Source organism: Falco cherrug, chromosome 3 (genome assembly GCF_023634085.1).
Source record: "Falco cherrug isolate bFalChe1 chromosome 3, bFalChe1.pri, whole genome shotgun sequence".
Taxonomy (NCBI): Eukaryota; Metazoa; Chordata; class Aves; order Falconiformes; family Falconidae; genus Falco; species Falco cherrug.
Genome location: NC_073699.1, coordinates 116,811,417 through 116,836,348, shown reverse-complemented (window position 1 = coordinate 116,836,348; position 24,932 = coordinate 116,811,417). Strand labels below are relative to the sequence as shown.

The following is a 24,932-nucleotide window of genomic DNA, read 5'->3' as shown; positions in this document are numbered from 1 at the left end:
TGCCTTTTCATCTTAGGAGTGATGGGTGTTCTTTAAATACGTTCAGTACCTGAGTAGCTGACTGCTTATCGTCCCTCCTGCCTGTTGTCATCTGCCTCCGGGACCACTGGTGGGTTTGGACAGGCTGGGAAGCGCAACCAGATCTCCCCAGACCCCTGGCTGTGCCCCCACTTTTTCTTTTGGAGTTTCTGTTGTCAGGTCATTCCTCTTTTTTTTTTTTTTTTTTTTTCCCCTTAACATCTGTCCATAAAGAATGGTTTAGGTTTCAAAAGAGCAACTAAATACGCTGTTTGAGAGGAGTATAACTTCTAAAGTGCCTTTAGTTCAGTATTTTAATTCCTTCCTACTTTGCCATTCAATCAAATACCGCTGCTGCGTGTAAATAGTCAGGTGAGAGCAAGAGGCCTCTCGTGAGCTATGACGCTGTCCTTTCTGCTCTAAATCCTGTTGCTGTTATGCTGTCCTTGCTGCTCTAAATCCTGTTGCGTGGATACTTTGAATCCCAAATGACTTGGCTGGGACGATGCCTTTAGCATTTGGGGCTGTTCTGTGCAACTTTGTCCTGGTGAACTGTTGACTTCCATCCCTGAGTTTCCCTCTCGATCCTCTGGAATTGAGATCCCATCATCCCAAACCGAAGTCTTCCAATCTGTTCGCCACTCTCTCTCGGTTAACCTCGTACCTGTGTTTCTCAATCCTTTTCTTTCCTGGCGCAGCACGGCGGAGCCTCTGCGGGGGTCTGGCTCTTTTCGTGCTGCGTCTGCTCGTGCTGTACGTTTGCTGGTTAGTCGCAGCCACCGGCTGGAAACGACAGATAACGCGGGTTTAGATGAGTGACTTGCTGGGATAACTATCAAACTATGCCAAAAAATAATAAATTGAAGTTTAATTGGACTGTATAACTTAGTGAAAATGAGTCCACAGGCGTGAAGGTAAGGCTGGAGTGAGTCACGGGCAGGGCAGTAGCCACGGTGCGTGATAAAGATGGATTTGTTGTGTCAACAGGTGGAACAATAGCAGGTGTGTGTGCAAGAGTTTGAGGTTTACAGAAACTCTGTGTTGGATTATTAAATTTTTCCCCTTGTGTGACTTTGGAAGTTGGCCTGGGGAGTTGTGTGTGGGCCAGCTTCCCGAGCTGCACCACTGCAGCTTCACACTCGGAAACTTCACTTGCGAACTGCCTCGATGCGCAGGACAGGCCGTGCTGCCGCTCCTTTGGGAAGCGCCTGGTGCTTCCCGAGAGCCGACGTGACCGGCGTGATGAGCGGCGGTGCCGAGGCAGAGTTCTGGGCTCAGAACTGTGCGACCTCACGCGTGCCCAGCTCCACGTTGTCTGACACAAGTGGACCTTCCAAGCAGGGGCCTGGACCCAGAGGACTGGCTCATGCAGGCTAAATATTTATATGCTAAATATGACGGGAGGTGCCTTAGTTTGGAGGAGCAGCTTAAGCACCATGTGCATTTTTGCACTCTGACTTCGTTCCTCAAATGTTAAACCTCCAAATACGTGTGTTTTGGTATAAAAAGTCTCGAGAAAGAGGAGCTTTCAGCAGGGTGTGGAAGCGTCTTTTTGAGTTTCGTTGCAGCTGTGATGTGTGATAACTGATGTTTTAGTGTAGGATCATCTGCTCATAAAACCTGGAATTCTCTGCTTAAAGCCCATTGTTACATGTCACGCAAGTTCCCAGCCAGGCACCCGCAGCGCTGACTGCACTCAAGTCGCTTCTCAGCCAGAGTCCAGACTTGTAGTAGAGACGGTGGTGCATGGCTTTCCACCCTCCTCCGCTGAGGAGCGACTGGGTTTCCCTCTTGTACAACAACTTTTCTTTCCCCCCTCTCATATTCACAGAACTTGCCGGTGGAATTTTGTTTCTCTTCATCAGATCACAGTCATTGTAATAAGCTACCGGGAAATTAATATATCTCTTTAAGGATAATAAAAAGTTTATTAAATCTGAGAACAATGGTGTGGGTGGTTGTGTGTTGCCGGACTTGATCAACAGTTTGACTTTCGAACTTGACTGCAGCTCTCCTGGAAAACTCCAAAGAGGCCGTAACTGCTGGAGTCCGGCCGGCTGCAGCACGAAGCGGGAAGATGGAGACAGTTCCCACCCATGCCGGGAGGTACGTCTTGTCCCGTCACCGCGCCTCGCAGCTGAGCGATTTCTGTCTCGGAAATCCGAGTCGGCTGCTTAACGCGCGGCAGGAGCGTTGCCCCTTTCCTGCGGGATCACGCTCCTGAATGCACTACGTTCACCCACCGTTCACCTTGTAACCCTGCCTTTGTTCCCATCAAGGTTCCGCTTGAACGAAGCGGTTTGACTTCTGCTTTCTCTTGTTCACGTTTCCTTCTGGGAAAACTGGAGCTTTGCTTAATACCCATCACGCTTCAAAATCTGACGGTCCACTTGAGATAATTTGTGTTTTGCTTCCTTGGTTGCCTAGAGGCAATCGGCATGCAAATTCGTGGGCGAGTTCTTTATCTGCCCGATGCTGTACGTGGATTAAGGCTTGGGAAGATGGCCGGGAATTAATTTAATCGACCTTAAAAATAGTAGAGCAGCCACTTTGCAGCTGGAGGTGATCTGCTGAAGGCTGGTGGTCTTCAATTATTCACCGGGGTTGTATTATTAACGCGTTCGGCGGGGCTGGGTGCAGGGAGCTGGTGCAGGTGGAGCGTTCGGGAGGTAATCGGACGCTGCGCGTGCTGTATAGATTTAACTGCAGAGGGATCCTGCGCAGGGGATCTGTGTGGGTTTTACCTTTAAAGGAAAGTATTTTAGGGTTTTGCCTTAAATTCAAGCTGTGGTTATTGCAGAGCTGTGGCCTTTGGGATATTCCTGAAGAAGCAGAGACAGGAGCTGCTCCCCGCAGCCGCGCTCCTCGCCGGGGCGGGATGCCTGAGGCCGGGACGCCTACGGGAAAGTTACTCTGTGTAGAATCTTTCAGAAAAGGGCACTGGAAGGTGGGCATGAAGCCTTGTTTTTAAGAACGTTGGTGCAGAACTTGAGTTCACGACCCAAAGACTTGGGTATTTCAGTGGGAGAAAAGTCTTATTAAAATGGTAAAATAATCTTTAAGTCGGGGTGGTTCATTACTAAGGGAAAGCTGAATCCTCACGGTGTGAGAAGGAATATGGTGCTGGACTCGCCCTGTTCATGAAAGCATCGGCTCTTGATGCTCCCTAATGAAGAACAGATGCATAGCGTGGTGAAGCAGTAAAATGCTTTTTTCAAAGAAAAATACAGAAAATACACCAAACTCTAGAAAAAAACGTCTTAAGCTCTGCATGTGTTGAAGGAAGAGGAGTGCTTTGTGCTGCCTTGAACTTGGAAAGAACAGCAAGGAAGCACAAACAGCAAAATTCCTCAAATGGATTCAGGTCCAGGCGGTGCAGCAGCAGCTGGACTGAGCTTGTCCATAAACCCACCGAAGTAGCACGGGAATTGGTCAGTTGTTCAGCTTTTGAGGAGGCAAATGGCTGTTAAAATCATCAGTCATCGCAAAACAACTGTGAAAAATATTCTCACGGTTTGTTTTAATTACCTTTGACCTAAATACAGCTTGGAAAAGTGATGAGTAAAAATTGGGAGAAAAAAAGAAAAATGTATTTAACAGTTTCAAAACTATGTATGTTAATTATGTGGTAACAGCTTAAAAGTGTACAGGGATGGTGTATCAAGTGTACAAAAATTTGCCTCAAATTTAGAGTCAAGAGACTGTAGTAGCGTAAATCCCCCCCTTACAGGCTGTGTCAGTTACCCGCCTTAAGAAAAATGAAACTACAAATGCAAAATAGAACCAAACTGATGAGTTGAAAAGATGCTTCCTGTCTGCTACTTTAAACCAGGATTAAAATCAGTGATTTAAATTAATTCAAGCAGGCTAATAAGAAACATTGGTTCTGCTTCTCCCTTGTGGAGCAAGATGAAGCCGGGAGCTCGCAGCCTCCTGCTAGAACAGAACCTGACGTCTCACGGGTGATGCTGTAGGAGGTTGTGGGCAGCTGTTGGAGGGGAGGGAGCGGGTGCGATGGAGACCACCCAGCCCAGAAGTCTTAATTTCTACCTCTGGACTGACTAGCCAAGCCTGGCCTGGCCTGGCCTTCGGTGGGCCACTTAATTAGATTTTTGCATCTGCACTTCTCATCAGCCAGCAAGCCTGCTGGTATTTCACCCGACTGGGGATGAACCGAAAGCTGTTGCTTAAAGCAGAGCAGACCACAGCCGGTTTGTCCTGGAGCTAAAAGTGCTGCTGGAAAAAAGGGGCTTGTGTTTGGTTGTTGGTTTCCTCCTGTCCATCCCCACAGCCCCCCCGCCCAGTCTTTTATGTAAAAACATGAGCTGCCGTGCTTCCTATGAGGTTTGTATAGCTGGGAGGGGGCTGTGCCCCAGCAGCTATTGTGTGGAGCCAGCCCCAGTGTCCCGGGGAGGGTAAAATGCTGCGAAAATGCTTCCTTAGCTGGGAGTGTTGTATTTTATACTGGGATGTGGCCAGCTCCCAGGGCAGGTGAATCAGCGTTTGACGCCCATCTGGCTGGGTGAAACTGGGCTTAGAGGGCAGAGTGACTCACAGCGAGGGCAGCCGCCCTGTGCCGTACGCGCCTCTTCCTTCAGCAAGGTTTTGCTTTTGTTTTCTGCCAAGATTGTTTTGGATGACCCCAGGAATCAGCGCTGCAGGGAAGAGCGCACTGGGGTCGGTGCTGGGAGCGCGGCGCTCTGGTGGCTCGGGGAGAGGGTGACTCTGAGCCTTTAGCACAAGGTGTTTTAATCACAAAGTAATTATCTTTGGAGTTTGCATGGAGGCAGATTCCTCCAGAACGGTGGGTTTTCTCATCCAGGATCAATCCCTTGGGAGTTGCCGGGCCACGAGTGGGGTCCTGGGGGAGGCTGCACAGCCTGTCGGGGGACAGGAATCATTTTAACTCCTACATCTGTTTCCCCTGGCGGGGTGGCGCGCTGAGCTGCATGCCGTGCTGAGGAAAACAGCCGAAGGGATGTGGGGGCCGGCTGCGTCCTTCCTGCGGTACAAAGGCAGGATGCTGCCCCTCGGGCCGAGCGCCGCAGGTAGCCATCGCTCACGATATCAGCGGCACCGAGCGTGTGGCGTGACCAGCAGTGATGGCGTGGGAGAAGGGAGGTGAGACGGGAGTGAGCAGGAGCTGCGAGGGCTGCGGCACCGGCACCTGACGGCGATATGAGCGTGTGACGCGACCTGTTCAGGGACAGATCTTGCTGTGGCGTTGAGGTGATAAATCCGGGGTGTAGGAGAAGCTCACGGAGAAATGGAGACGGGTGTTGCTGGACGGGTACTCGAGTGCTCAGGTTGCTCCTTCCAGCTGCAGGAGGGGAGTGGGGCTGGTCTGTGCGTGTGAGCCGCGTCTGCTAATCCTGGGCAGGGCTTGGGCGATGCTCCGCAGCCCCAGCCTGGGAAGCTCTGAATCCTTCTGTTTTACTGAAAAGAAAACACGGAAAATGGTTATGTTGGGAAAACAACTTGGCAGGGGGAGAATTGTTCAATTCCTCTGCAAAAGCTTTGTTTTTAACCCAGGGGCAGAGCTGCAGCTTGTGTATATTGTTGTGGCGACGCTGAAATAAATGGAGTTTCAGCTGCCACCGCCAGCTCGGGGATGGTCCCTGGAGAGAAGCTGCAGCTTGTGCGGCCGGACTCCCGAAAGCACGTGCATCACTTATCTGCTTGGCCAGATCTTCCTTTGGGATCTCCCCCCACCCCTGACCCGTGCCGATGCCATGTCCCGCTCGGGGCCGTCCCCAGGAGCACAGACCTTGGGTACCTTCGTGGTGCCCATGCCCTGACCCAGCACGAGCAGTGGAAGAAGCGAACATCCCCGGGGGTCCAGCCTGTGCTTGGGCTCCCAGCGCTGCCTGGAAGGCTCCGGAAGGGCATTTGCCTGTGGGGAGCAGTGGCTTTTTATAATTTTTCATTCAGGTTTTAAAAATAATTGGCTACATACTTCAAATGAAACCGAAGCCAGAGAGCGGTTGTGAAAAATTTCAATCGCTTTTGTGAATAAACCCCCACATGCTTCCCCCTGCCAGGAAGGGGAAAGTTCCCATTAAAAACTGATCGTCTCCCTGTCAGCTGGATTTTAATTCAGTGAGTGGATTTGACTACTGATGTGAAAAAAAATTGCCTTTGTCACCACGTTGATATTTTTTTAATGAGACAGAAATGGTTTGGCGCCTTTCCAGCTTATTAAAATCTTTGCGAGTCCACATGCACTGGCACAAGGGGACAAGAAGGGAAAATTACATTAAGTGCATGATTGGCAAAACAAAATTGAGCTCCTCCTTATTTATTTATTTTTAATCCATTACAAGCATGTGAATGAATCCTTCTATTATTTATGCGGGAGGATAAAGGGAGCTGTCCTTGCGGCTTCAGGAGGAGGCAGACTCCACTTTCAGCTTCAACTCTTCTTTCCAGACAAGGCAAGGGGACACCTTGCTGTTATCCAGGACAGAGATAAGTGAAGGAAGTTGTGTGAAAAAGGAGTAATTTGTGTGTTTTGTGGGAGAAGAGGGCATTGCCCTGGAGGAGTCCATCTCCACGTGTGCAGGGCTCACGTCAGTGGTCTGTGGGTTCCCCAGGCCACCATGGGGTAAATCTCACCGCTGAAAAAAAGCCCCCTCGAGTCCAATCCCAAGTCCCAGTCCTGAGGGCGATCGGACTCTCTCAGGGGGTGCAGCCTGTGAGTTAAGTCAACCCCTTGGGGCTCTGGGTCGGCTGCTGGGGTTGCTCCAGCCCTCAGCCTGAGCCGAAGGCGCTGCTCTGCAGCTGCAAGGCTTTGCTACATCACTCGTCCAGTGAGGCTGCGTGCCCACAGCACCTTGCCTCAAGGTCAGCCATGTTACCAGCAGCGACTTGGTGCTTCTCCAGCTGCCGTTTCCTTCCTCCCTGCCCTCAGCGCAGCGTTTGGTGCCTTCCACTGCCTGCGTGGAGAAACTGCGGCAAATGTTAATCTAATTTACTGCTTGGTGTCCTTTTCTGGGTGTTTTTCACTGGGGGAGGAGGAGGGAGATGAGGTTGGTGCTGGGCTGGGGATGCTGACTCACTGTGTAAAGCTGGGTGGCTAATGGGATCCCTCCCTCCTGCCTCAGTTTCCCCATCAGTACAGTGGGTTTAGCATTCCCTGGTGGCGTAAGGAAAATTCCTAGTGATAAAATGCTCAGTGATGCTCATGTGATTAACATAACGTTCTGATAACTGGGACTCTTTAGGCTGTTCAAGAGGCAATGCTGCTGCAGTGAGGCTGAGGAGCAATACCCGTGAGTGCCGTGGGGCCGGCGCAGGAATAACCCAGGGCTTCGGGGATGCATTCACTCGTGTAACACTTTTCCTAAAGATGCCTGGTGCTGGGGTCACTGGTGGGCAGATCCCAAACCTGGATAAAGTTCAGACTGGTGGAGGAAAACAGAGGAGAGGAACGGAGCTTTGCAGTTGCAGGGATAAGAGAAATGCCTCCTGGCTCTGCCATTCACCCCAAAATAAAGCGTGCAGCAAGGGGCCGTGCGTGTGGGACAGGCTGGGGCTGCCAGAGCCGCGGCAGCTCCTAGCCATCGCCGTGGTCCTTTGCTGCTCCCCTTGCCCTGCTTGGCCTTGCTTTGGCACCGGCACTGTGCTGGCTCCACTGGGACCTTCCTCACGCTGTTGCGGCGGAGCCATGGCTCTGAATGCCGCTATTGTGAGCCCCGCGACCGCCCGGCTCTGCTGAGGAAGGGGCCCTAGCTCCCCAACTTTTCGAGTATGCTATAACAATGCTGCAGGTTGAAATTCCCAGGATGAGCCAACAATTCAGAGTCCTGCACCCTCGGAGCCCCAGCACGCCCGCCCTGCCGTGCTATCCTGCCCCAAAGGTAAATGTTTGCTCTCCAGGTTATAAAAGGTCCAGGTCCCCCCTGTTCTTTCCTGCACCCACTGCAATCCCCACGGTTCTGTTTTGACGTGGAAGCGTTACACGCACCTACTATCAACCACAAACCTTTTGATTTTGGGGGGGGGGGGGAAAGGATCTATCACTGCCCCCAAAGGAAGAAGAAAAAACTGCTTTGAAGTCCCTGTTCACATCAACCCCATTTGCTTGCAGTAATTTTCCCCCTGGGCTTTAACACTGTGGCTGAGAGATTTTCCAGTGCCGGGGGGGCTCTGAGCTCTGCGACCCCCTGCTGCCTGTGCTGGGCACCAGTTTCCCAGCTGGGTGAGCAGGCGGCCAGATCCTGGCATGGCGCCACGTGGATCTCCTGGATATCAGGGAGGAACCAAGGCGGTGTTTGGATGCAACCAGCAGCGCCGGTTTATCTTGGCCGATTGCAGGTGGAGATTTGCGTGTGGAGCCAAGGTGGCACCAGCCCCTTCTCCAGCTCCTCCCGTGGTGGCCTCTGGGCTGTGTGTTGCCACCATGGCCCGTCGATGTCCCCACGGCAGCCGCCCTCGGCTCCCGGCCCGTGAACTCCCTGGAGCTGCTGACATCAAGGATGCAAAAAGCACGGAGCGGAGTTCCCAGCACCAGCTGTGGTGGCCCCCGCGGTGACATGCCACATGTTGGACCTGGGTGATGGGACTGAGGACAGGTGAGATGCCACCACGCTGCTGTGGGGTGGCCTTGCTGCTCAGCTTTCTGTGGTGTGTAGGAGTGGAGATGGAGCTGTGCTAACAGCCGGCAAGGAAATAACCCCTTGGAGCCTTGTCCTCGGTGGGATGGGGATGGGATCTCCTCGGGAGTGCAGAGAGCAGGGGCGTCAGGTGGAAATCAGTGGGTCTGGATGTAACCAAGGCTCACATAGGTTTGCTGCGCTAGAATTAGGGACTTGCCCTGCTGGGCTCTGAAGCCTGAGCAGTTGTGCACATTGAATTTTCCCCCAGATCATGCTCACCGATGCAAAGCAAGGTGTCTTCCGATGTGACAAGTGGATTAGCAGCATACTGCCAAGGCAGATGGTGTGGCACAGAGCGGGCGCAGCGGGGATCTTCCCGTACAAAGCAGGGAGGGTTTGCCAGGATGTTCAGGCAGCCCTAAATCCGTCACCCCTGGGGTGAGTCCCCTGAAGCCAGCCCGGTGTGGCTGGATGCGTGGCCCCATCCTCGTGGGAGAAGGAGTGTGCGGAGAGTGGGATTTCCACCTGCTGCCAACAGAGCATTTGGGTTTATTGTCTTGAACTGTACATCCCCACTATTCATGGGCAGCCAGGGTGCCATTTGAATTTAAATAACATCACAGATGTAGCTGTGCTAATTGCTCATTTGCTTATCCAGAGTAACTATTAAACCAGGAAAAGAAACTTGAATCGTAGAAACCTCTTGTGCATCTACTAGAGCCGGCTGTAGGATAGCAGCCCGTGTCTCGGCCACCTCGGTGGCAATGTTTGCACGCTGCCGTGCGCAGCTCTGCTTCGGTCCCGTTGCTCACCTCGCTGCAGTGAGCAGCTGGGGAAGCGGTCCAGATCACCTAGAAATAGTGCGATGCATGGGCGGGACAGATGCAAAGGATTTAAAAGGGGAAAACCTCGGCAGCATTGGTGCTCAGCGAGAAGCTGTGAGGAGCCTGGGTGGGCTCAGGCAGCCCTTGTGCTGAGCTGGGCTGTGGGGAAGAGGGATGGCTCCAGCACTCAGGTATCTGCCCCAGGTTTGTGCCTAAACTTTTGGCTCTAAATGACATTTATCATAACTTGGTAGGAGCTTGAAGAGTGTCTTATAGCAATTGCTATATGGAAAAAACACGGGGCTAAAGAGGTGATTATTAAAATTGCAAAATCAAATACCCGCTGTTCAGAAATACCAGAATTTCAGCCTGAGCAGGCAGAACGTGTGCTGTAACCGGCTCTTGTAATGGGAAGGTTTGGGAAATCCTTGCTCTGGTTCTGCCCCGCAGGATTGTTGTTCTACCCATCTGCAGGGCAAAAGCAGCTTCGACGAGGACCACAGCTGCTTCTGCGAGTTCTGAAGCCATGACTCGGGAAATTTACGTTCATTTCTCCATCCTGCTGTGGGCATATCGGGGCTTTGGGACGGCATTCCTTTGGCACTGCCGCGCTGCCTCAGGCTGCAAGGTTTAAAGAAGGTGGAGGAGTTTCTGTCGCTGTGTTTAGAGATCTGCTAGCACTATACGTACTGCTGCAATACAAATAATTTTATCAAAAAGATTATTTCTAAGTCCTGGTAGAACTGAGAGATCTTGGCTTCTTGTCCTGACTGTGTTTCCTTTTCTTTCTTGAGTCCTTTAAAAAAAATCTGGCTCCTTCCACTGTGACTCAGATAGGATGAAATAAAATCCACATTTATCGTGTCGCTGTCTGAGTCAGATCGGCATTTACGCCATTAGTCCGGAGCAGGTTAGCTCCGTGATGGGTGTTTGCTTTGTTCCTTGTGATGAACATAATTAACCTTAGACGTTGACTTTGCCCAAAGAACTGCCTGGAAACCTTGGGAGAATTCGGATGCCTCCGTTGCATGGAGGTGTGTGGCTGAGCTGGGAGAGCAGCATCCTGCAAGGAACTCCTGTTTCTGCTGGAGTAACGTCATGTAACCACGCGGGGACCAAGGCTGGGGGTCCCTGCGACCCCCCATCCCATGCACGCTACTGCCCCGGTTCCCACAGGCTTTGGCTGCGATTTACATACCTGGAGCAGCCCTTTGCAGGGCTCCAATAATCCCACTGTCCTTAGGTAATAAAAAGACAATTAAATAGTCACATCAGCATCTTGCTGCCTGCCAGGCCTTGAGGGGCAAACGCACACAGGGAGGCAATCTGGGTTCCTCACCGCTTCTGAGAGCTGCCTAATCTGTAGAGGGATTTAAGTGGCGCTTGCCTGATGTTCAAGGCTTGGTGCTGCAGGAACAGCCCGAGATCGCTGCCTGGGGAAAAGCTGGGGAGCGGTGGCTGCCGAAGTGGCTTTGCACCATGAAAGGCTTTTGTGCCTACGGCAGGAGGGTGTTTGCCCTGGTGCCACGCTCAGTTTTGAGGCTCCTAGCAGGGGGAAGAGGAGCGCACTGAGGTTTTCCTTCCCTGGGGCATGATGCAAATGATGGGGACGCATCTCCACCCGGGCTGGAGCAGGGACCTGACTCCTTCTTGCACCGGGAACAGGTAAGCGCTTGGGGCAGCGAGGGAGCAGTGGAGAATCCTCCCTCCTGCATGAGGGTCCACCAGTGACCCTATCTCCCATGCTGTGTCCTGGCCACCCACCCCAGGGTTACACCGAGGCCAGCACCAGCTCCTTGCTGTAGCTCCATTTGGACCCTCTTAGGCTCCAGATGAGCAAATGCATCGCTGAGGTCAGCGGGGCTGTGCTGAGAACGGGCCTGGGTCAGTGCTTAGGAGGATGAAAACAGGGCTGGGTGTTGGCACCCAGGAAGGGAAGAGAGACTGAGCCTGGGGACGATGCTCCTCGTCGTGGCTAGAAGTGGAAACAGCCCTGGAATGAGGAGAGATGTAAAACTTTGGATGCTGACTGGTTCCTACCTGCAGTGCTGAATGATCTGCTGCTCTGCAGGTGATCCTGGCGCACATCACTTCACCTCGTCCAGCTGTTCTCCCAGGAGAAGGAATTAATTATTTCGTTTTGATGGCCCCTCTGAAGGTAGCTGACTGTGATCACTGCTGACACACCAGCAACTGCCAGGTCAGTACAAGACACTGCCAGGTTGGGGCAGGGCCTATTCCATTCCAAGTGTGAAAATACAGAAATAGATATCAGACCCTGGGTATGAGTTGGGTCTTGGCATATATCATAGTCAGATGAGCTGGGGTCCTTGCTGGGGCCTCAAATGAGCTGTTTGCTTTGTCCTCTCCCTCCCCTTGCTGGCAGTGTGGGGTAGCACCACGCACCTTCGTCACCTGCACGTGTTTGGCAGCTGCTCGTGAGCAGAAATTACCCCCCCCTTCCCTCCCTCGAGGGTTTCTTCCATGCTGGAAGCTTTGTTGTGGAGCAAAGAACATATGTAGTATCTTTATTGAGAAGAAAAGATGTAGAGTGTTTGTATTTTTAAAGGCGACAGTCTTGCAATAAATTGGGATGGATTATCAGGTACCTACACTGATAATGTGGTTTTGGATCAAGCAAGCCTGGCGATAAAGAGGTTTTGGTGTTGGTGGGGTTTTTTTCCCTTCTGATGTTAGCCTGTGCCCCAGAGAGAAGATACACTGGCTTGGAGTCATTACTTTAATTGGACTGATCCTCTGCAGATGCCATTTGAGGGCTGATGAAAGATGGGGAAGGAGCTGGTGCTTCCACTCTCTGCTCACACACAATGGAGCACGCAGGACACGAGGCTGCCGGTGCTTCGCATTGGCTTTCGACACCACATCTTCCCCTGGGGTCTTTTACAGAGCTCGCAGACCATTAAAAAGCCACATCAAACAGCATTTCTTCCATTTAAGCTTCGTGACAGAAGCCAGTCCATGGTGTTGAAACCCGGCTGGGAGCTGCTGGGATATAATGGAAAGAGTTCATTAGGGGAGTCCCCAGCTACCAGCAACTTTTCAGGCTTTTCAGATGACAGAAATGCAGCAGGAAGCCTAGGTGGTGGCATTTGCTGTGCTTCGGGTAGTGTGGCTGATTTAACCATTTAATCAACCAAAGCCAGGCAAACTTGGGATTTTTATTTCAAGAGAAGCAGGTTGTGTGGTTTTTAATTTAACCAAATCACATTATCGGCCAAGCTCTTTGGATCACTCGGAGACTAAGCTTCAAGAAAACAGCCAATGACCTTAATTTATTTACTTTCAGGCAACTTCTATACATAAAGGTGGGGAAATACAGATTTTATTTAAGCAGGCACAGGAAACAGTGGAGTTTTGGGTTTTTTCCCAAATAACTTTTCACACTGGAACCGCAATAGATTTTGCATTTTCCTTGAAGGAACTCCAGGTGCCTGGTGCGTGTGTGTCCATGCAGTGCTGCTGTAAGGATGTGTCCCGGAAAGTTTCCCAGCACCCAGACTCGGCTTCCAGCTCCCTTCATGCTTAGCAAAGGCTCACACTGTGCCTCTTGGTCCTTTCCAGGTCCCTTTCTACAAAAGAGTGAAGCTGCAATCTTTGTTTCCTGATGCTCATGGTAGAGAAAAGGCTGATATCTGAATTTTGAAAGTAGGGCAGTGAGAAATACACAGAGAGGCGACGAGAGGCATGGCAACAGCCTCGCGCTGAAAGAGGAGAGTCAGGCATTCAATTACTTGAGTTGTATGTGTGGTCCTGAGAGCCAACTTTCCTTTTCCCCTTCTTGGATATCACCTCCAAATGCGGGGAGATGGCAAGCAGTTTAACTTTCCCAGTGTTTCAGCGACACTAAAGGAAGCGAGGTGAAAACTCTGCCTGTGTCAGCGTTCCCATAAACTTGCCCCCACCGTGCCTTAATGTAGGGGACCTAAGGCAGCCCAGGGAAACCTGCAGACAATGCCTGCTTTGTCTACCTCCCTTCTCCTCGGGCGCTGTGAGATGCTGAGTCCAAACATTTAACCACAAAATGCATTAATTACCATCCAGCTCCCTGGGGTAAGGACCATATGCCAGTAACCAGAAAAAAAAGCACGCTATTGCATGGAAAGTACATCGATTGTTAAATGACTCCAAGTTGCAATTACTGCTGCTAAAAGTTCTTGATTAACATTTCCTAGAAACATTTAGTCCTCCAACCTCTGCGCTTGGAGCAGTGTTAACTTGGACCGTGCCAAAGAGGAGCAACCCAGAAATTGTGGGATGAAGTCAACTTCCCACATAATGATACGGGATATGTCCTCTGCTCCTGTAATTCTGCCTCAACACACAGCAGCGAGCTGTTTTTCCCCAGTATTTTTCCCCAGTGTCAGATGTTATCTCTGGGTCCGGCTCCACGCAGCGCTGCTCATCCTCTGCCGCTCGCTTCAGCGCCTTGTGGGACCAGCTCCGTGAGCCTGCAGTTAATGCTGAAGTTTGGCATCCGCCCCGGATGAAAATGAGCTATCGAGGGACAGCTGGCTGGGAGTTACAGCAAACCGCGAACAGTCTGACACAAGCAGAAGTTTGATTTCCCCCGCACTCCCTCTAAATCTGGTGGGCTAACACTCTCCGCTCCAAAACCAAACACCGCTCAACACAGGGGTAATAAAATATGAGCGAGCGGTAACAAAATAGTCCATCCTAGGTGGCACGTGATGGATGGAGCCCCAAATCCCGCTTGGTGCCTGGGTGGAAGGCTTAAGGAAATCGGAGCGTAGGGAGTTACTCTGCTAAAGGGGCACCATTGCAGCAGAGCATCTGGGACACGTGGGCTCTGGGCCTGCGGTCACTGCTCCTCTGCTTCCAGTCTCCAGGGAAGGATTTTGCAGCATCCCAGCCTGCAGGCAAACCCAGGAACCCGAATTAGCACTGGAATGAGAATGCTGGTATTTTTAAACCAGGGCGTGTTGTTTCTGCCTTTCTTTTAATAGGTGTCTGTGGGCAGGTTCTTCTCACAGCTTCGTTCCCCCATTGCTTTAAAAAAGCTGTAATGAACCCGGCTGTCAGGCCAGGCTCTTGCTTCCAGCCACAGCTGGCACTGGATGGCCCAGTGCGCTGCCTTCTGCCTTCCAAACCTTCCTCAGCACGCTTTCTTCTCAAAGCAGTTTCGTTATGCTTAAAAACTGGGATGTTCATGCAGCATGCGGTCCCACTGAGCTGCAACATGACCTGCATGCTGAGCTCCTCCTGTGCCTGAAAAACTCCCCTTAGAAATAAAAAGCCATTTTTGAATCCTGGGGTCAGTGTGGCAGCAAATTCCATCAGCTGAACATGCACAGCAAGGGCCGGGGCAGGAGAGCGCTTGCTTTGATATCTTTAACATCTGATGCCTCCAGTTTCAAAAGCACTTGGAAAGTTTGAGATGGAAAATTGCTGCATAAAGGCCAAAAGTGCTAGTGAAGTGAAACAATAATATGCTGTTTTGCTGCTTTGCCAAATGGAAATAAGCCTCCTCAATACAGCATAAAATAATATAGAGGGAGCGACCTACTGATCTAAGCATAGGTGGGGGGGCCAGGATCACTTTGTTCTGACTCCCTGACTCGGTGCAAATTTAGCTTTTAATAAGTCACTTAACTTCTCTGACTCATTCCTCAAAGCTGTAAGAGGTGGGTAATACTCATTTCCCTACAGATTGTTAGGAGGACTGGTTATTTATTTTGTAAAGCTTGGACAAATTAACTCCAAGTATTATAAAAAAAAAAAAAACAACCACCACCATCTTCCAGAATAACATAAGCAGCAATTACAGAACTAGGAAAGAATCAAGAGCTTTCAACATTCAAAACCACTGTTCTGAGCATCGTTAGAGAAAGAGGTTTCACTTGAATAGGGAGGATGAGGGGTTTGGTAGGTGGCAGCTGGAAACCAGGAAAATGCCATCTAAAAGTAGAATAACTGAAAAGATATTAAGCAACTGACAAGGCTGGTGCAGCTGTGGATATAAATGAAATAAAGTAGCTATTAGCTGCTCTGCAAGATAACAGCATGTGAAGACTTTTGTGAGAGAAGAAATTCAGTGGCAGCAAGGAGAAAACGTCCCTGGCAGCTCCTTTGTATGGCTAGTAAAACACCAAAAAGCACAGAGGGCTTCAAATTTGTTGCTCTACACCTACCTTTAGCAGCACCGTGGGAGAGCGATTTCTTTGTACTGAAAACATTGCCTTTTCAAAAGTAGGTGGGTCTTTGCTTTGGGGAGGCTTTTAAAGTATTTCAAGTTTTACGAAACCCTGTGATTTGGAAGCTTTTGGCAGAGGATGGTGAAGCACAGAGGGGAAGGCTCGGTCCTCGGCTGAGAGGGGACTGCCTGGCTCAGCATTCCCTGTCCTGGCACTGCTCAGCCCCAGTTCATAGGACTTGGCTCTTGCCTTTCCCAGCAGACATGGAACAAGCAGCAGAGGGGAACAACTTTCCCCCGCCAGCATGCTGCGATGGCCATGCAGGAAAAGCGCCTCGTTACCAGTTCCTGAATCTACTGGGGACATTTGGCCCAAATGGTGCAAACTTCTCACTCCGCCATCCGGAAAACTGAATGTAACACCCCAAGACTGATGCTTGTGGAAGGTCTCTGTGACAATCCCATTTTAGGGAAATATTTTTCCCTCCGCTCTATCCCACCCACTTTCCGACGACGACGGTGTCCTTTGTGGTACAGGCTGCAATTAATTTAAGGGCAATTACTCAGAGAGGTTCCTGGTCAGGGCTGGACTCCAGGCTTCTGCCTTGCTCCCGACTCGGTTTGGTTACAGTGACACACCGATTTCCAGTTTAGACAGTCCCACCCCATGAATCAGCGAGATTCCTTGGACTCTGTAAAACAAACAGAAACGAATCTTCCAGCGGCTCCCAGGGAGTCTGCCGAGCTGAGGGCTGTACAGAAGCTGTAGGAATGGGAATGAAAAGGACTTTGTTACATCGGTTGCCCAGCCCCATCAGCACCGGGAGAGGGGCTGACAGCAGTTTTTCCTGCTCTAAATGAACAATTCAAGGGCATTCAAAGATGAAATTTGCTTAAAGACATCCGGTTATGCAGAACTGAGGGTAGTAAAATGCCTGGAGAGATATGAGGTGAATACTCTGTCGGTAACCATTTCATCCGGAGCCATTTCTGGCTGCATGGAGGCATTTGGGTACAAATTACAGGGCGGTTGGTTCCAGCGCCAGGTCACAGACAGCATTAAAGCGGCGCAGGCGGAGAGCTGCGTCTCCAAGTCCTTCAGTGCCACCCCAGGGTATCCCACAGCCCCAGCGCATCCTACCCTGGGAACAGCTCAGCCGAGACGTTCAGGTGCAGCTCAGCTCAGACTATTAAAAATAAAAAGAGTCTGAGCTCCCAAAAAAAGGAAGGACTGGGGGGGAGGGCAGCTGCTGCCGGAGGATAAAAGCCACTCTGTTCACAACGGGTTGGACGTGAAGGCGCATGGGGAAAATGTGATCGCAGGCTGTGGTGCTATTTTGGTGAAAAGACTGGAAAAAGGGCAAAACCGTTTCATTTCCTTCCGATGTTTTGCCCAATTCTCCTTGCGCATTTTTCTGTCCGGCTCCTCAGTCGCTGACCTTAATAGCAAGGGAGAAACTAGGCTGGAAACACTCCTCCCTGCCTCTTGAAATAGATTTATTTTCCCCCCCTCAGTCAGGATTGACGGTATTTCTGGCCGGGCTGGCGCAGAAGCCGGCGCTGTGGCCGTGAGGGGAAAGTTTCTGCTCTGGCCGCCGTTCCCCTCAGGCGAGGCGGGCTGCAGGCCCCGCGGCCGAGGCGATGGCGGCCGAGGTGGGCGGGGGGGGGAAGCGACCCCCGGGCCCCCTCCCTGGGCCTGGCAGCGCCCACAGGCCTGTGGTCTCCACCGGGGCCGGGCCCCCAGCAGGCCGCTCCCAGACGGTGGGTGATCGGGCCCCTCGCCCCGGGGGGGTCCCGGCGGCGTGACATCCCCCCCCCCCCCCCTCACCGCCTCACACACACCCCGCCGTCCCGCCATGGCAACGGCGGCCCCTCAGCGCCGGCCCCGCCCCCCGGTCCTGCCCCGCCCCTCAGCGCGGGTCCCGGCGGGCGCCTGGGCCGCTGGGGCGGGGCGGGCCGCAGTCGCGCGCAGGGCGGGTGAGGCGAGCGGAGCGGCGTCGCCGTCCCGGCTGGCCAGGCGAAAGGCGGGCGGAGGCTGAAGCATGGCGTTGTCCGTGCCGGTCAACGGGCTGAAGGAAGGTGATAAGGAACCGGTTATTGAGCTGTTTGTGAAGGTAAGGCGGGAGGGTCCCGGCCGCTCCCGTCCCGTCTGGGCGCCGCTCCCCTCAGCGCCCGCGCTCCGACCGTTGCCCCCCTCCCCCCCCCCCCCCCCCCCTCCCCTCACCGCTTTCCCGCCCGCGGGGGCTCCATGTTCCCTCAGCGATCGGCTGCCGCCCTGAGGGGAGCCCCGCGCCGCCGGGGGGCTGCGGGGCAGGGGGGGGGAACGGCACGGAATCCGTGCCGTTCCCCCCCCGCCCCGCAGCCCCCCGGCGGCGCGGGGCTCCTCTCAGGGCGGTGCGAGCCCGGCTGGCGGCGACGCCCCGGCGGAGCGGGGCTACCGCGCACAAAAGGGCCCTTCGGCGGGGCGGGGAGGGCCGAGATAAGGCGAACGGCAGAGAAGTCCCTTCTGGAAAGTGGCCCCGCGTTTGCTGGAAAATTCTTTTCCCCAGAGCAAATGGTGCAGCTGGCGCGGAGCAAGGGTGTGGGCACCCGTAGGAGAGAGGAGTAACTTGCTGGGTGCACCACCATCCATCACCCCTGCCGTGCAGCGCTCTGCATTGTCTGCCCGAGTTGGGCGTCGAGGTAATAAAAAATCCGAGTTAAATTTTCACGCAGGAGTCCTTACTTTTGTGTCAGGCACCAAACATGTAAACGCGTCGCCGCTTTTTCTGCCGAACTAGAAGAATGAGCGTGTGTTGTCCGGCCCTTATCTGGCAAAGGTACCATATGGTATCTCCACATGTTTTGCATTCGCATATTGCAGTATGATGCAATATTTTGCATCCTCCAGGGCTCTGGTGATGCAGCATCTTACTTTTACTTCATATCAGAAGTGCAGAGAGTAAACGGCGTTGATCTTTTCTTTCTGTGCTCAAACTTAACTTTGAAGAAAGCCTCCGTAGGAAAGAAGTGTTTTAATTCTTCAGATGAAGTTTCTTTCGGTTGCAGTGAGAAAATAACAAAAGCCTTCATTTGAGATCTTGGGACTTGCTTAGTGCGAAAGCCACAATGACAAACATGAAAATTTCTAGCAGGCTACGTAGAGCTTTAAAGATAAGATATTAGCTATAGATTTTATTTCTTAAACAATACTCTAAATGACACTGGACGACTTCTCCTTTCAGACTTTTTAGTAGTATTGAGGGGCAGTAACGGGACCCAGGGAAAGCATTGCAGTGGAGGATTCCAGACCTGATTTTAGTCAGAATATTTAGGTTCTTCCTGTAGAGGTTAGAACTTAGTAGTACAGCAATTAAACTACAGATTACTTTGAATTATTTATAGCAGTACTTCTTTAATATAACATGACAACTCATCTTCCTCTGTCCTAAAGTTCATTGGCTGATTTTTCTCATTTTTAAACAAATGAGAGCAGTGATTGATGGCAGAAAGATTTGGGAGCAGGGGGAATAATAAGCCTAGTGAGGATATTTCATGTATGAGGTGTAGTGTGGAAGAAGGTGTAAAATTAGTTGTGAGAAAGATGTATTGGTTGTGATTAAATCAGTGTTGGACCAGCAAAGATGTGAGACTATGAAAGGGGAACAGCAGGGAATTTTTCCATCCCTCTCAGTTGAAACTTCTTTATTGGCATGGATTTAAGAGGCTATATTCGGGATTAATCAGTCAGTAGTATCTCCCTCCAGGAAGCCTTTTCCCAGTGTTACAAATAGCTGCTGCAAGCTCTATACTGTCTGCCTTTAGGATAAAGTTCAGGTTACAAAAGAAGTTATTCTTGTCTGACTTCATGATCTTCAAGTAAAAGTTATTTCCCTGGAAAATCCTGTGGAAGAAGAACACCCTCCACCCTGGCAGACAGACCAAAATAGTTGTTTTATCTGGGTGCTGCTGCCTGTCCCACAGTTTATTGAAGCTGTTAAGTATAATCGGAACAGTGTTTTTGTAAAGCTAATAGAAGTCTTGTCCTGCGTCATTAAGATGGTCACTTCATAAAATGCAAGCAGAATGTTTATGGTTATTCAATATAACTAATAGTGTCTGGCTAAAAGAGCATTAGATTTTGATTTAGGTCCCCCTCCGGCCCTATAAATGGGAAGCTTAGTGCCTACTTTTGTGTTGCACGGTTTTCGCCTGGTTATGGGTGCAATCTAGAACAAGACTGAAGTTATTGAGTGAATGTTAAGAGTATTTTGCAATGTAGCTGATCACTTTTCAAACAGTATTTGGGGTCTTGGTTCTACGTGTGCACTGTTAGTCACCGAAGCTCTTAAGGCAGAGGTAGTGGAAAGACTTCTTGACCAAAAAAGAAATCTCTGCCAAATGCCCGCGGCTGAAGGGCGGTAACTGTATGACCTGTGTACAAAGGATTGTAGCAGCCAGACTAAGATGAAACAAAGGTATGGATTAAAGCTTGAGAAAAACTTGTGAAGCAGGAGAAACCCTTTGGCTTCCTGCCCAAAATGTTGGGTTTGAATCTTACTAAATTGTGATCAGTAACAAAATAGGATGGGCACAGCGTGGGGAGGAGTGCACACGCGGTTAGGTTCCAGTTATGAATAACTATATAGGGCTTTTTGTCACCAGCAAATTGGTTTGATTTATCCAAGGAGACAGTGTATCAGTCTGCTGTAACTTGTCATAGTCTGTGACAGCACATGTGCAGATCTAGGATGCTTAGGTAAGAAAATGGGTTACAGTGCTGAAACTGAGGTGAATAATCTATTTCTTGGTCTCACATAATGGGTGGCTTCAGCAGCTTTTTCATTACAGCGCTGGTGGGCTGCCTGCGGTCTCTTTTAAACTAACTGTAAATATTTTTCAAGTCTTTCAGAGCTGATTAGGAGAAAGTAGTGATGTATCTGATTTCATTTAGTTTCCTCGTATGTTCACATGTTTTATTAATGAGGGAGGCCCGCTTCCATTGTCTAACAAGAGTATTTTTTTTATGCCCTAGTGGCGTTTTAGAGTAGTGAAGACTCTGTTGTAATGAAAACACAGGCAGAAACCCGAGCATTGTGATCTGAATGCAACTCGTATAGGCCACTTGTAATAGCTGCAATTTAGTTGATCGTGTGTGGATTTTTATTATAAATAAAAAGCATGGTGGACTGACTTGGTCAAATAGAACCACTCATCTGTGGAAAACACAGGGCAGAGCTTACAAAACTACTTGTGCCGTTTCTTGAAGGCAGTGTGCAGAGGAGACGGGGATGGAAGCTGCTCAGAGCTCAGCCCTCGATGTTCGAGAGGGCAGCTGGTGATTGCATTCTTCTTGTAATAGCAAGGTGAAGACATGGATGATCAAGAAGTTTGGTGTTAAAGGAAAAAACAACAAACTCAACAAACAAGAAATTCTTAGTCCTGTATCTGCTGGCATGAGGTGGGTTATAGTAGATGTAGGTAACCGTTAAGGAAGGTGCTGCTCTCTTCTTCGACTGTGTAACATGTGTATACTTGCAAATTAATTAAACCTTGGATTTCTGGAAGCTTTGAAATAAGACGTCATTGCGAAATTGGGCACCTGTTTTGAGAATCAGATAGTATCTGCTATCTGTTTACCTGTGAATTGTACTGTCAGTAGAAAAAAAAGCTGTGATTTCACATTTAATAAATACCCTACGCTAAGCTGCTCCCAACAGTTGTAACAGAAGCTTGTCTACATTTTTGTATCTCTGAATTAAACAAATCTGGCAGGTGAACTGTATGTCTTCCAGGATCCAGATCTGTTTTCTTCAGTTAAGTATTGTAGCCTGTGGCAGGAAGGAGATGAATGTCTGCATCACTAGCAGCAGACGTGGTACTAGCTCAGGGCTGGGTGAGAGGAGTGTGATTTGTCTGAACTGCATGCGTTCAGGTCTGCCTTTGTCTTGCAGTTGCTCATTGCCTGTGCTTATCCTTATGTAAGGTCTCATGTGTCGTTCTGGAGTAGTATAGCTGCTGTACATTGGTTTATAACAAACATTTCCATGATCTTGATCTTGTTTGTTGCCATTGGTGTTGGTTGGTGTTGTTTTTTTTTGGGGACACACACACACACACCTGCAATATTGCTGCAAAAATAAAAGGAACATCACTATAAGGAAATATCAGGACTAGAGACATGCAACATTGCTTCTCAGAGACAGTCTTGTTGGGGGCAGGCTTGTCACTTGATAATCTTGTTAGATAACTCTCCTCCTTACATACCAGATCATCATTTGGAGGTTTTGATGCACTAACCTCAACACCTGAGAACTTTCTCAGTCCACCTTTGATATGATTTAGGTTAGACAGCAAAATTTCATGCGTGGCTTATTTCTTGTGAGCAAATACTGGAGTATTATAAAGGATCCCTTTATAAACTTGAGAAGTAACGGTCGTCTTATATATCCTGTGCTTAGTTGTTACAAATCGGGCCTCTTCCTTCTTTGGCCCGCAAACCATATTCCTTTAAATTCTGGTTGGGAAAGTTCTCATAGCCAGAAATATGCTTGGCTTTTTGATTTGAATCTGATTGCTAATACAGCAACTGGTGCACTTGGTACAATACTGTTTAAAAATACAGAGATGGTCTCAAGTGCAAAACATTGGAAAGTAAGCTAAAAACTAGCAATCATTTTCAAAGGGATTATACAGATGAGTTAGCTTTTCTTGAGTCAAAAATTGTCTCTGACTACACTTCAAGAGTAGTGGTTTTATTCACTGGCATCTATCCTCCCCTTTCCAATGATTAACATTAGACAGCTCAGTTAGGCGATCAAGAGAACTCGTGTTCTACTTTGTAGTTGAAATATGTCTGACACTTGTTTAACTTGTCTAACAGTTTTCCTCCTTTCCCCACAAAGTGGTCTGAGAACTGGCAGAGTTCCTGAATTTCAACTCGTTGCCCTTCATAGCCTGCTGATCTACCGGCTGGGATTGTATGGCCGTCTGCAGTGGTGCTTCCGAGTCATTTGCTCAGAGGTGCATACAAGTGCTGTATGCCATAGGTGTGTTCTTCAAGCACAGATACTGCTATAAAAGACAAATCTGTCCTCAGTTTTCCCAGATGGGAGATGTCTCAGGCTGTGCATTGGAGGCTTGAAGGGGAAAGAGAAGCCTGTGTATCAGAGCACATGTTGTGGGACAAACTTCAGGGCCTGGAACTGATCAAAAGTCAGGGTAGATGCACATCAAGGGTCTGAGCAGTCTGAGTCTCGTTGCTGATGCTTTTGTACATCAGTCTGTGATTGTGTGCATGTGCAGTGAGGGAATCACAGAAGCAGGGAAGAGCATACTTAACATCAAAGTTCTTGTGAAAGTATTTGAAGAGAATGAGAATACATACATATCTTTATGTCTGTACATAAAGATAGTTGATTGCTGAGAAGTAACATGTAGATACGAGGAATATTGATGTAAACTCAGTACCACGGTTGGGAGGTGCGTGGGAGGGTCTGATAATCTTTCAGTGGGCAGCACTGTGACAGTATTAGCATCATAAGAAGTTAGTAATCGTTGCCCTCACAGCCTGAAGTGACTCAGTGTCGCTGTCTAGTCTTTCACTGGTTATCCTAACCTCATCTTGTGGAAGGAAACAGTGGGGAAAGAGAGTTCTTTATTTGAGGAGTATTACTGTCTGTCTCTTAATGTGAGTAGGGTGAGCAGAGAAGTAGTTGGTTCAGTAGCTGAACTTTTGGGTTTTTGAAGGGGTGTCGTCCCCTACAAAATCTGTGTTTGGAAGAATCTAGTAGGGGAATTCATTGAACTTCTAGCTAAATAGTAATCTGTGTACTTTGGAAAATGACTTTTGTACTCTGAGGTTGCAAGTTTGAGTTTTAAAAGTATATGCTAGTTAAAAGGGACAAAGAAAGCCCTGGGCTGCTGCTGTTTTCTCACCAGTGTAGGCATGTTCAGATTATCTTTTAAATGAGACATTTACTGTGATGTGACTAACACAAGGTCTATGCACTTTTGTAATGTTGCATACATCAATTCTGAGTTCTGGCTGGGCTGGACATGCCACTTAAGAATCCACAAGAACTTTTGAGACTGGATAACTGTACTTGACAGTAATTGGATTTGTTGTCTTTTTTAATTTTTTTTTTTGATAGATGCTCTCTTTTGCACTGCAGCTGATAATCAACTGAGCAGGGCAATTCTACAAAACCTCACTGGACAGTGGGAGAAAGTGAGGTGGTTTTGTGTGCTCATAAGTATCTACAACTTCGTCTAAGACAACAAACTTTAACTAAAGTGGTGGTTGCTTGCAAGTTGACTGTCCATGGAAGAATATTTTACACCTGTACTTTTATCCATCTAATTCGATTTTTATCTTCAAAGTTCTTTGTAAATAAACTGTTAACAAACAACTTAGTGCTAATCAAGTTGTTGTTGATGGTTTTTGTTTTGTTTTTATTCTTTTCTTGCATATTCTTCACTTTGAGATTATATAGTTTCACTCTTTGGGTACTGACTCTGCTTGTTTTTTTGTATTAAGAATTAGTGAACATTTGAACAGTTAAAAAACCCAGCCCCCAAATCATTATGTTGCCTTAAAACAAGTTTAAATAGAGCTTTGACTTCAAGAGCTTTAAGTCCTCTGTGTAGAATATTTTTTTCCTAGAAAAGATAATAGTTACTGTTTTTAAACTTGTTTTGAGGTGTTTTTTTTTAATTCAGGTCAAACAGGCATTTGTGGGACAGTCTGATTTTTAGGGCTCTGAATGCTGTGTTTGTTTATGCTGAAGTGAAAAACATAAGCTAAACTGCTATTGATTATAAATGTCTTTGTGTGCGGGAGTTCTCTGAGAGTTCAGACTTATTCCTTGTATTGTTGGCTAGACAAAGGGCAAGGAACTTTACAAGAGGAAAGGAAATGACTTAGTTCTGTACACTGAATGTCCATATTAGGTATAAACTAAATATAGGAGTGTAATCCAGGAGTGAAGTCATATCTGTGTATTTTCATGAGAAGAGCTAATGAGATCAGCCAGTGCTACTGGATCGGCTTCAGAGTTTTTTGGCTCTGTTAACGCCTTACAATTTTGGCTAGAGTTTGATGATCTGTATTTTGGAGAGCTGCTTTTCTTAAATGAAGGAAATAGTTCTTTACGTGATTCTGTCTAAAAATAAAATCAAAGCAAGCATAAGTGTATTTCTGTAGCCTTCCGAAGTGATGTGTTAGCCACCCTACTGAGACATGCTGTACTGGAGCTTGATGAGATAAGGCAAAACTTCCCGAAGGAGGAAGCTCTGGTCTGCAGCTGAAGAATGTGGATACCATCTCCCAAGGGACACAGA

At 49.1% G+C, this 24,932-nt stretch overlaps 1 protein-coding gene across 2 annotated transcripts in view; it reads left to right on the top strand.

Moving 5' to 3' along the window:
* Positions 1-17,539: 17,539 nt before the first annotated feature.
* CLIC4 (chloride intracellular channel 4) overlaps positions 17,540-24,932 on the top strand; it is a 33,161-nt gene continuing 25,768 nt past the window's right edge. Inside the window, exon 1 of one of the 2 annotated variants that reach the window (XM_055705092.1) lies at positions 17,540-17,725. In XM_055705092.1, coding sequence (XP_055561067.1) covers positions 17,654-17,725 — 72 coding nt within the window. In that variant the 5' untranslated portion in view covers positions 17,540-17,653. Of the gene's footprint in view, positions 17,726-20,899; positions 21,052-24,932 lie in introns of those variants that run through there. The other variant, XM_027813383.2, reaches the window with a different exon arrangement.